This window comes from Ranitomeya variabilis, chromosome 5 (genome assembly GCF_051348905.1).
Source record: "Ranitomeya variabilis isolate aRanVar5 chromosome 5, aRanVar5.hap1, whole genome shotgun sequence".
NCBI classification, from domain to species: domain Eukaryota; kingdom Metazoa; phylum Chordata; class Amphibia; order Anura; family Dendrobatidae; genus Ranitomeya; species Ranitomeya variabilis.
In genome coordinates this window covers 395,281,805-395,294,315 of record NC_135236.1, presented here as the reverse complement: position 1 = coordinate 395,294,315, position 12,511 = coordinate 395,281,805, and the positions used below count along the sequence as shown (strand labels likewise).

The window sequence follows — 12,511 nt, the reverse complement described above, 5'->3', positions numbered from 1 at the left end:
ATTATGGAGAGGGCAGTGTGGGAGGGATATTATGGAGATGGCAGTGTAGGGGGAATATTATGGAGAGGCCAGTGTGGGGGGAATATTAAGGAGAGGGCAGTGTGGAGGGAATATTATGGAGAGGGCAGTGTGGTGGGAATATTATGGAGAGGGCAGTGTGGGAGGGACATTATGGAGAGGGCAATGTGGTGGGAATATTATGAAGAGGGCAGTGTGGGGGGAATATTAAGGAGAGGGCAGTGTGGGAGGGACATTATGGAGATGGCAGTGTCGGGGGAATATTATGGAGAGGCCAGTGTGGGGGGAATATTAAGGAGAGGGCAGTGTGGTGGGAATATTATGGAAAGGGCAGTGTGGGAGGGACATTATGGAGAGGGCAATGTGGTGGGAATATTATGGAGAGGGCAGTGTAGGGGGAATATTAAGGAGAGGGCAGTGTGGGAGGGACATTATGGAGATGGCAGTGTCGGGGGAATATTATGGAGAGGCCAGAGTGGTGGGAATATTAAGGAGAGGGCAGTGTGGAGGGAATATTATGGAGAGGGCAGTGTGGTGGGAATATTATGGAGAGGGCAGGGTAGGAGGGACATTATGGAGAGGGCAATGTGGTGGGAATATTATGGAGAGGGCAGTGTGAGGGGAATATTATGGAGAGGAGTAGTGTGAGGGGAATATTATGGAGAGGGCAGTGTGGGAGGGACATTATGGAGAGGGCAGTGTGGGAGGGACATTATGGAGAGGGCAGTGTGGGAGGGACATTATGGAGAGGGCAGTGTGGGAGGGACATTATGGAGAGGGCAGTGTGGGAGGGACATTATGGAGAGGGCAGTGTGGGGGGAATATTATGGAGAGGGCAGTGTGGGGGAAATATTATGGAGAGGGCAGTGTGGGAGGTATATTATGGAGAGGGCAGTGTGAGGGGAATATTATGGAGAGGGCAGTGTGGGAGGGACATTATGGAGAGGGCAGTGTGGGAGGGATATTATGGAGAGGGCAGTGTGGGAGGGATATTATGGAGATGGCAGTGTAGGGCGAATATTATGGAGAGGCCAGTGTGGGGGGAATATTAAGGAGAGGGCAGTGTGGAGGGAATATTATGGAGAGGGCAGTGTGGTGGGAATATTATGGAGAGGGCAGTGTGGGAGGGACATTATGGAGAGGGCAATGTGGTGGGAATATTATGAAGAGGGCAGTGTGGGGGGAATATTAAGGAGAGGGCAGTGTGGGAGGGACATTATGGAGATGGCAGTGTCGGGGGAATATTATGGAGAGGCCAGTGTGGGGGGAATATTAAGGAGAGGGCAGTGTGGTGGGAATATTATGGAAAGGGCAGTGTGGGAGGGACATTATGGAGAGGGCAATGTGGTGGGAATATTATGGAGAGGGCAGTGTAGGGGGAATATTAAGGAGAGGGCAGTGTGGGAGGGACATTATGGAGATGGCAGTGTCGGGGGAATATTATGGAGAGGCCAGAGTGGTGGGAATATTAAGGAGAGGGCAGTGTGGAGGGAATATTATGGAGAGGGCAGTGTGGTGGGAATATTATGGAGAGGGCAGGGTAGGAGGGACATTATGGAGAGGGCAATGTGGTGGGAATATTATGGAGAGGGCAGTGTGAGGGGAATATTATGGAGAGGAGTAGTGTGAGGGGAATATTATGGAGAGGGCAGTGTGGGAGGGACATTATGGAGAGGGCAGTGTGGGAGGGACATTATGGAGAGGGCAGTGTGGGAGGGACATTATGGAGAGGGCAGTGTGGGAGGGACATTATGGAGAGGGCAGTGTGGGAGGGACATTATGGAGAGGGCAGTGTGGGAGGGACATTATGGAGAGGGCAGTGTGGGAGGGACATTATGGAGAGGGCAGTGTGGGGGGAATATTATGGAGAGGGCAGTGTGGGGGAAATATTATGGAGAGGGCAGTGTGGGAGGTATATTATGGAGAGGGCAGTGTGAGGGGAATATTATGGAGAGGGCAGTGTGGGAGGGACATTATGGAGAGGGCAGTGTGGGAGGGATATTATGGAGAGGGCAGTGTGGGGGGAATATTATGGAGAGGGCAGTGTGGGGGAAATATTATGGAGAGGGCAGTGTGGGGGAATATTATGGAGAGGAGCAGTGTGGGAGGTATATTATGGAGAGGGCAGTGTGAGGGGAATATTATGGAGAGGGCAGTGTGGGAGGGACATTATGGAGAGGGCAGTGTGGGAGGGACATTATGGAGAGGACAGAGTGGGGGGAGTATTATGGAGAGGGCAGTGTGGGGGAATATTATGGAGAGGAGCAGTATGTGAGGTATATTATGGAGAGGGCAGTGTGAGGGGAATATTATGGAGAGGGCAGTGTGAGGGGAATATTATAGAGAGGGCAGTGTGAAGGGAATATTATGGAGAGGGCAGTGTGGGAGGGACATTATGGAGAGGGCAGTGTGGGGGGAGTATTATGGAGAGGGCAGTGTGGGGGAATATTATGGAGAGGAGCAGTGTGGGAGGTATATTATGGAGAGGGCAGTGTGAGGGGAATATTATGGAGAGGGCAGTGTGAGGGGAATATTATGGAGAGGCCAGTGTGGGAGGGACATTATGGAGAGGACAGTGTGGGGGGAGTATTATGGAGAGGGCAGTGTGGGGGAATATTATGGAGAGGAGCAGTGTGGGAGGTATATTATGGAGAGGGCAGTGTGAGGGGAATATTATGGAGGGGGCAGTGTGGGGGGAATATTATGGAGGGGGCAGTGTGGGAGGGACATTATGGAGAGGGCAGTGTGGGAGGGACATTATGGAGAGGGCAGTGTGGGGGGAGTATTATGGAGAGGGCAGTGTGGGGGAATATTATGGAGAGGAGCAGTGTGGGAGGTATATTATGGAGAGGGCAGTGTGAGGGGAATAATATGAAGAGGGCAGTGTGAGGGGAATATTATGGAGAGGGCAGTGTGGGAGGGACATTATGGAGAGGGCAGTGTGGGAGGGACATTATGGAGAGGGCAGTGTCGGGGGAATATTATGGAGAGGCCAGAGTGGTGGGAATATTAAGGAGAGGGCAGTGTGGAGGGAATATTATGGAGAGGGCAGTGTGGTGGGAATATTATGGAGAGGGCAGGGTAGGAGGGACATTATGGAGAGGGCAATGTGGTGGGAATATTATGGAGAGGGCAGTGTGAGGGGAATATTATGGAGAGGAGTAGTGTGAGGGGAATATTATGGAGAGGGCAGTGTGGGAGGGACATTATGGAGAGGGCAGTGTGGGAGGGACATTATGGAGAGGGCAGTGTGGGAGGGACATTATGGAGAGGGCAGTGTGGGAGGGACATTATGGAGAGGGCAGTGTGGGAGGGACATTATGGAGAGGGCAGTGTGGGAGGGACATTATGGAGAGGGCAGTGTGGGGGGAATATTATGGAGAGGGCAGTGTGGGGGAAATATTATGGAGAGGGCAGTGTGGGAGGTATATTATGGAGAGGGCAGTGTGAGGGGAATATTATGGAGAGGGCAGTGTGGGAGGGACATTATGGAGAGGGCAGTGTGGGAGGGATATTATGGAGAGGGCAGTGTGGGAGGGATATTATGGAGATGGCAGTGTAGGGCGAATATTATGGAGAGGCCAGTGTGGGGGGAATATTAAGGAGAGGGCAGTGTGGAGGGAATATTATGGAGAGGGCAGTGTGGTGGGAATATTATGGAGAGGGCAGGGTAGGAGGGACATTATGGAGAGGGCAATGTGGTGGGAATATTATGGAGAGGGCAGTGTGAGGGGAATATTATGGAGAGGAGTAGTGTGAGGGGAATATTATGGAGAGGGCAGTGTGGGAGGGACATTATGGAGAGGGCAGTGTGGGAGGGACATTATGGAGAGGGCAGTGTGGGAGGGACATTATGGAGAGGGCAATGTGGTGGGAATATTATGGAGAGGGCAGTGTAGGGGGAATATTAAGGAGAGGGCAGTGTGGGAGGGACATTATGGAGATGGCAGTGTCGGGGGAATATTATGGAGAGGCCAGAGTGGTGGGAATATTAAGGAGAGGGCAGTGTGGAGGGAATATTATGGAGAGGGCAGTGTGGTGGGAATATTATGGAGAGGGCAGGGTAGGAGGGACATTATGGAGAGGGCAATGTGGTGGGAATATTATGGAGAGGGCAGTGTGAGGGGAATATTATGGAGAGGAGTAGTGTGAGGGGAATATTATGGAGAGGGCAGTGTGGGAGGGACATTATGGAGAGGGCAGTGTGGGAGGGACATTATGGAGAGGGCAGTGTGGGAGGGACATTATGGAGAGGGCAGTGTGGGAGGGACATTATGGAGAGGGCAGTGTGGGAGGGACATTATGGAGAGGGCAGTGTGGGAGGGACATTATGGAGAGGGCAGTGTGGGGGGAATATTATGGAGAGGGCAGTGTGGGGGAAATATTATGGAGAGGGCAGTGTGGGAGGTATATTATGGAGAGGGCAGTGTGAGGGGAATATTATGGAGAGGGCAGTGTGGGAGGGACATTATGGAGAGGGCAGTGTGGGAGGGATATTATGGAGAGGGCAGTGTGGGAGGGATATTATGGAGATGGCAGTGTAGGGCGAATATTATGGAGAGGCCAGTGTGGGGGGAATATTAAGGAGAGGGCAGTGTGGAGGGAATATTATGGAGAGGGCAGTGTGGTGGGAATATTATGGAGAGGGCAGTGTGGGAGGGACATTATGGAGAGGGCAATGTGGTGGGAATATTATGAAGAGGGCAGTGTGGGGGGAATATTAAGGAGAGGGCAGTGTGGGAGGGACATTATGGAGATGGCAGTGTCGGGGGAATATTATGGAGAGGCCAGTGTGGGGGGAATATTAAGGAGAGGGCAGTGTGGTGGGAATATTATGGAAAGGGCAGTGTGGGAGGGACATTATGGAGAGGGCAATGTGGTGGGAATATTATGGAGAGGGCAGTGTAGGGGGAATATTAAGGAGAGGGCAGTGTGGGAGGGACATTATAGAGATGGCAGTGTCGGGGGAATATTATGGAGAGGCCAGAGTGGTGGGAATATTAAGGAGAGGGCAGTGTGGAGGGAATATTATGGAGAGGGCAGTGTGGTGGGAATATTATGGAGAGGGCAGGGTAGGAGGGACATTATGGAGAGGGCAATGTGGTGGGAATATTATGGAGAGGGCAGTGTGAGGGGAATATTATGGAGAGGAGTAGTGTGAGGGGAATATTATGGAGAGGGCAGTGTGGGAGGGACATTATGGAGAGGGCAGTGTGGGAGGGACATTATGGAGAGGGCAGTGTGGGAGGGACATTATGGAGAGGGCAGTGTGGGAGGGACATTATGGAGAGGGCAGTGTGGGAGGGACATTATGGAGAGGGCAGTGTGGGAGGGACATTATGGAGAGGGCAGTGTGGGGGGAATATTATGGAGAGGGCAGTGTGGGGGAAATATTATGGAGAGGGCAGTGTGGGAGGTATATTATGGAGAGGGCAGTGTGAGGGGAATATTATGGAGAGGGCAGTGTGGGAGGGACATTATGGAGAGGGCAGTGTGGGAGGGATATTATGGAGAGGGCAGTGTGGGGGGAATATTATGGAGAGGGCAGTGTGGGGGAAATATTATGGAGAGGGCAGTGTGGGGGAATATTATGGAGAGGAGCAGTGTGGGAGGTATATTATGGAGAGGGCAGTGTGAGGGGAATATTAAGGAGAGGGCAGTGTGGGAGGGACATTATGGAGAGGGCAGTGTGGGAGGGACATTATGGAGAGGACAGAGTGGGGGGAGTATTATGGAGAGGGCAGTGTGGGGGAATATTATGGAGAGGAGCAGTATGTGAGGTATATTATGGAGAGGGCAGTGTGAGGGGAATATTATGGAGAGGGCAGTGTGAGGGGAATATTATAGAGAGGGCAGTGTGAAGGGAATATTATGGAGAGGGCAGTGTGGGAGGGACATTATGGAGAGGGCAGTGTGGGGGGAGTATTATGGAGAGGGCAGTGTGGGGGAATATTATGGAGAGGAGCAGTGTGGGAGGTATATTATGGAGAGGGCAGTGTGAGGGGAATATTATGGAGAGGGCAGTGTGAGGGGAATATTATGGAGAGGCCAGTGTGGGAGGGACATTATGGAGAGGACAGTGTGGGGGGAGTATTATGGAGAGGGCAGTGTGGGGGAATATTATGGAGAGGAGCAGTGTGGGAGGTATATTATGGAGAGGGCAGTGTGAGGGGAATATTATGGAGGGGGCAGTGTGGGGGGAATATTATGGAGGGGGCAGTGTGGGAGGGACATTATGGAGAGGGCAGTGTGGGAGGGACATTATGGAGAGGGCAGTGTGGGGGGAGTATTATGGAGAGGGCAGTGTGGGGGAATATTATGGAGAGGAGCAGTGTGGGAGGTATATTATGGAGAGGGCAGTGTGAGGGGAATAATATGAAGAGGGCAGTGTGAGGGGAATATTATGGAGAGGGCAGTGTGGGAGGGACATTATGGAGAGGGCAGTGTGGGAGGGACATTATGGAGAGGGCAGTGTAGGGGGAATATTATGGAGAGGAATGGTGGGGGGAGGATATAACAGAGAGAGGCAGTATTGGAGGGATATTTTGTGCAGGAAGCACTGTAAGGGGTAATTATTTATTCAGGGGTGAAGCATGGGAAAATCTTTATTAATGGGGCAGCATAAAGATGCTTTTATTTTTAAAGGAAATCTAGCACCAGAAAAAAACACTACTAACCTACAGATATGTGGTTAATCAGCAGGCTAATAGCATATAATACTGCCGCCACCTGCACATAGCCTAACGCTGCGGGGAGAAAAGCAACTTTCTTCTGCCCAGCAGGTTTCCAGTTTCTGTCACGGGGAAGGTGGCGCCATCATGTGTTCTGTCACCGCTCAGAGAATACATAACGACGGCTGCAACTGCCCCCCTGATCCTGACTGACACTGAAATGGGGCTCAGCTGTCAGTCAGAGTCGGGGTGTGTTTGCGGTTACAGTCACCGTTCTGTATTCTCACAGTGGTGACTGAACCAGCACTGGCATCACTCCTGTGACTGAAATAGGAAAGCTGCTGTGGAGAATAAAGTTCATTTTCTCCAAGCAGCATTCAAGCTACAAGCAGGAGCCGGCCAGCATTATAACGCTATTAACCTGCTGATTAACCCCATATCTGCACGTTAATGGTGTTTTCTTCTGGTTACGGGTTCCCTTTAAGGGCAGAGTGTCGGAATGTGCTGCTGGAGACAGAGAGGAGGGAAATTTGCAGAGATGAGTTCTGGGCATGAAATCTCATCATGGCATCTGTACTACTTGGAGACAAAAGGAGTAGGAATAATCAGAGAAGAAGTCACCTATCGGGTAAGATTATATATATATATTTTTTTTTTTTTTTTTTTTTTTTAAAGGCGTGGGGTCCCCCCCATTTTTTGAATGGATTCCCCCCTCCAGCCTAAAAATAGCAGCCTGCAGCTGTCCCAGAAAAGGGAATGGGTGTTAGGTGTAATTCTGTTTGTTATTTTTAAATAAAAAAGGATAAGTGTGTTTTTTATATCAAATAAAAAGCCAGAACATTGTCATTTACATAAAAAAGAGAAGCAGAGAAGTCTTTCAGGGATATCAGGTATTAACCATAAACAGACTAAAGTCCCATAGATATTACCGTTATCCTTTGTGCCCTTCTAGAGCATAAAATATAACTGAAAAGATGGTAACAAATTGCAAGCTTTCGAGACTACACAGGTCTCTTCATCAGGCAAAGACTAATACAAATTCTGAAGATTCACATATTTATGCACAACATAGCACAGAAAAAAAAAAAGGGAAAACCATGGATAAGACAGGTGACATGAAGCAGAATTACCATGAGTGATAAACAGTTATGTCCATAAATATTGGGCCAGTTCTTAGATAAGGAATGTTTTATTGTCCTCTGATTGGGGTCTCTGTTGTGTTGACCCCCCCTCATAGTCTGAGGGGCAAGGTCCTTAGTTGATGTAAAAAGACATAAATCCATGCGACACATTCATTCCTGCAGTGAGAGTGTCAAAGGTCGTCATCAGTTTATATTCCCAGACTCTTCTGTCTCTCTGAGATTTGAACCTACCTTTTAACACAAGTAATTTCATGTCCATAATGTTATGATTTGGGAGACAAAAATGTATTGCCACAGGTAGATCCATTATTTTTTCTCTTATTGTGTGGCGGTGAGAATTCATTCTTGTTCTAAGCTTTTGCCCTGTCTCCCCCACATACAGACCCCCAGTTGGACACATAGTACAAATAACTAGATGCCCCACATTAGAAGTGATGCAGCTGAAAGTACCTGGGATCTTGTAGTCCTGATGTGAATTGGGGATCTTTATCTTGTCCGTGGTCATTATAAATGGACAGGTTTTACATTTTTTCTGATTGCAAGGAAAGGTTCCTGCAGCTGTTGGAGAGGACAGCGAGCTTCTGACAATGATGCTTCTTAGATTTGGGGGCTGCCTAAAACACAGTAGTGGGGGGTCTGGGAAAATGGATTGTAAGCGGGCATCTTTTTGCAGTAAAGGTTGTAATTTCCGTGCAGCTCCCCTTAGCACCTCCAGATTTGGATTGTAGGTAACTACTAGAGGTACCCGGTTATTTTCTTCTTTAGCTTTGTAATGTAGCAGGTGATTCCTTGATATTCTGGTGGATCTTGTGATCTGATTTTCAATTGTTCTTGGATGGTAGCCCTGATTCAAAAAGGTCTTTCTGAGGCGACCAAGGTGTTCATCCCTATCCATGGGGTTGGAACATATACGATTGTATCTGATGGCTTGGCTGTAGACAATAGAGTTTTTTATGTAACAAAAACAGGAAAAAGAATAATGAACGGCACTGTCCAAAAGTCTGTTACTTGTGAAGCCGGTATGTTCTTAATCTGAAACAGCCATAACAAAGAAGATCACCGGTGCAACTCCATTGGAAGTGTTAGTCCATATAATGCAAGAAGAGAAAAAAGCACGGAATGCACTCACCAATCTTCTATGAATAGCAGCTTCATTTAGATCTTCCTGAGTAAAACTTCATGACCGGGGGAAGAGGTCATCGCAGACCCGTTGAAGCGCCAGCACTGCGCGAAACGGCCGTCGTCTCCTCCTGCTCGCTTGAGCTCCATTCCTCTTCCCCCGGTCATGAAGTTTTACTCTTGAAGATCTAAATAAAGAGTTTTTTATGTGTTTTGGATGGAAACTGTCCCATTTAAGGTATGTTGGACGGTCGATTGGCTTCTGATACAGGGATGTTTCTATTTTATTGTTCTGCAGCTTAATGATGGTGTCCAAAAAGTTAATTTCAGTGCAGGAGTAGTTGAGTGTCAAGTTGATGGTAGGATGAAATTGATTAAACTGTTCATGGACATGGACATGAAATTACTTGTGTTAAAAGGTAGCTTCAAATCTCAGAGAGACAGAAGAGTCTGGGAATTTAACTGATGACGACCTTTGACAGTCTCACTGCAGGAATGAATGTGTCGCACGGATTTGTGTCTTTTTACATCAACTAAGGACCTTGCCCCTCAGACTATGAGGGGTAATCACAACAGAAACAGACCCAATCAGAGGACAATAAAACATTCCTCATCTAAGAACTGGCCCAATATTTATGGACATAACTGTTTATCACTCATGGTAATTCAGCTTCATGTCACCTGTCTTATCCATGGTTTTTCCCTTTTTTTTTTCTGTGCTATGTTGTGCATAAATATGTGAATCTTCAGAATTTCTTTTAGTCTTTGCCTGATGAAGAGACCTGTGTAGTCTCGAAAGCTTGCAATTTGTTACCATCTTTTCAGTTAGCCATTAAAAGGTATCAACCACTGAGGACTCTCAATTCTAAATATTTTTAGAAATAAACTGGAAGTTTGAAATGTCATCATTCTATTAATACGGTAAGTCCTTGAACCTTGTCCCCTGGTCCTGGAGTGGCCAGTGCCTGAAACTCGTCCCTTGGTCCCAGAGCTGCCAATGCCTGAACCTCGTCCCGAAGCGTCCCGTACCTGAAACTTGGCCACTGGTCCCGGAGCGGCCAGTGCCTGAACACTGTCCCTTGGTCTCAGAGCGGTCAAAGCATAAACACTATTCCCTTGTCCATGAGGAACCTAACTCTGACACTGAATCCTAGACCGGCGAGTCTGAAGCCCTATAGTAGTGTCAGCGTACCTTACCCCGGCGGTCAGCAGCTGCACTATCGGGTTCTGCCCAGGAGTGGTACCTGGCAGCTACCTGCCGCACAAGCCAGACCTCACCACTAAAGGCTCCAGTGAACACCAAGGTAGCCGCTTAGTTACACCCCTTCCTGAGTAGGCCTGGTCCTGTGGCACAGTCTGTCCACAAATCCATGTGCGCCACAGCTGGGCGTAACAGTCTGCTTGACTCAGCCATGACCGCAACACTGTATATATTTATTTTAGGTTTTACAACTTTTGCCAATGTAAAAAAACACTTCAGGGTATTATATTCTAAGACCCATAACTTTTTTTTTTTGTGTACAACGCCATGTTAGGGTTTATACATTGTGAGACAGCTTGATCATTTTTTTATATAATTTTTTGCGAGGTGGGAAGAATATAAATTACAATTTCTGGCATTTGTTATTCTTTCTTACAGTATTCAGCATATGAGATACATAATTAAGTAAGTTTTACAGTACAAGGTGTTAGAAATGAGGCCATACCAAACAGGGACGAACAATGACAGTGAAGGGCCCCTGTGTAGAACTTCTCTCTGGGCGTCCCCCTCCGACAGGCCCCACCTGCATATACAGATGCACATTTACATGCATATGCACATTATGCAAACATATATAAAGTAAGTACATGCTAAGCCATTACAAGCACATTTACCAAATAGGTACTTATTTGTGACATCTTTTTTTAAAAAGGGTATAAATAATAATTATTGTAAATAATTTTTATTATTTTTCGCAATTTTCTAAGACAAAATTACCAACTTTAAGTTTACTCCTAATATACAGGTATATGAACTATGTGAACTAGCACAATGTTAATGTATAGAAGAAGAACACTATTTAGATTTTTAGGGCTCCCTCACATGACTGTATAACATGGCCGAGTGCTATCCAACAATTTATTGGATAGCACTCGACCCAATGTTATAGCATGGGGCAGTGCAGATCTTCGCTTTTTTTCTCATTCCAATTCGGCATGAGAAAACGATTGCAGAATGCAGCGGGTGCATCCGATGATCGAATCACAAGCACCCATAACAAGTCTATGGGTGCGTGTGAAACATTGGACTGCACTTGGATGCCATTCGAATGCAGTCTGTAGCGAGGATACAGAACAGTGAGGATGGAGAAATTACGTTCTCTGGCTTCTCCGAACCTGTGCTGCAATTTTCACATGCAAGAAGATTGTATTACACTAAGGTGACACTTGGATCCAAGTCGGACACAGTTTGATCTGAGTGACATTAGCATAATTGGCCAAAGTCTCTCACATGAGAGAATCGACAGAGTGTGGCCCCAGCCAATGGCAAAGAATATTCTCCTGTATATGGCAGTTCAGCCCATGGCTTAGTGGTAAAGGTTTTGTCTGCCATGATATGGTTTACATGTTTTCATTCCAGGGAAGACCACACTTCAAGAAAAGGAAATAATAAATCAATTATATGTAAAATAATCTACTGAGTACAGACAGATGGGGGAACCCCTTCCCCCAGCATCTTAAGTCAGAGGAGAGGAGAAAACAGATGAAACACAGCAGCTGTCAGATAAATGTGTGAAACCGTGGGACTGATCCTCCTCCCCTACATGATAGATGCTATATATGGGCCCCTGATAACCAAACAGATAGGGGTCTGTTTGTTTTTTTAGATTAAACTACTTATTACTGGGAAAACTAAAACGTTTTACAACACGCTAACATTTTTGTTTTTACAATATTAGTAAGCACCACAGGGGGACTCGAGCATAGATAACACACTGCACTACTTGTCTAGTGCAGGATATTACCTCACCAAAAGAAAAAGAAGTTCACACAATCAGCTCAAACTCTCTGCCCCACCTCCTCACAGCTGAAGTAGCGTTAATATGCCACAACGGAATTCGGGTGCTCATTCAGAAAAAATGGAAGTTCAATCATATGAAAAATCTGTCAGAAAGAAGAGCACTCACCATCCGTGCAAAGTGTCCGTACTTTATTGTGACATCACGTCAAATAGCAGGGCATAACAGGGAGAAACAGTGGTTCCAAGAGACGACGGCCGTTTCGCGCTGCCGCGCTTCTACGGGTCTTGACGTGATGCCACAATAAAGTATGGACACTTTGCACGGATGGTGAGTGCTCTTCTTTCTGACAGATTTTTCACAGGATATTACCTCAGCCTGTCAATGTTACTGACAGCTAGCCTATGAGACACCGCGTAAATCAGGCTTTGGTATGTAGCTGGTAAGGAGGCCATTGCTAGGCCTCAGGTTGTCACGCCACCCTATCTGCACCCATCAAACGCACTAGAGGGGCAGGAAGCTGATGGGCTGACCAAGGGTGCTCTGTCTCGCGGTTAAGCTC

The 12,511-nt window shown here is 47.5% G+C and overlaps 1 protein-coding gene across 5 annotated transcripts in view; it reads right to left on the bottom strand.

Annotated features, from left to right (window-relative positions):
* DOCK4 (dedicator of cytokinesis 4) overlaps positions 1-12,511 on the bottom strand; it is a 517,521-nt gene that overhangs the window by 223,954 nt on the left and 281,056 nt on the right. For 3 of the 5 annotated variants that reach the window (XM_077265059.1, XM_077265063.1, XM_077265060.1), the window contains exon 26: positions 10,657-10,734. The exons of the other annotated variants lie outside the window; for them this stretch is intronic. In XM_077265059.1, coding sequence (XP_077121174.1) covers positions 10,657-10,734 — 78 coding nt within the window. The remainder of the gene's footprint in view (positions 1-10,656; positions 10,735-12,511) is intronic. 5 annotated transcript variants of the gene reach the window in all.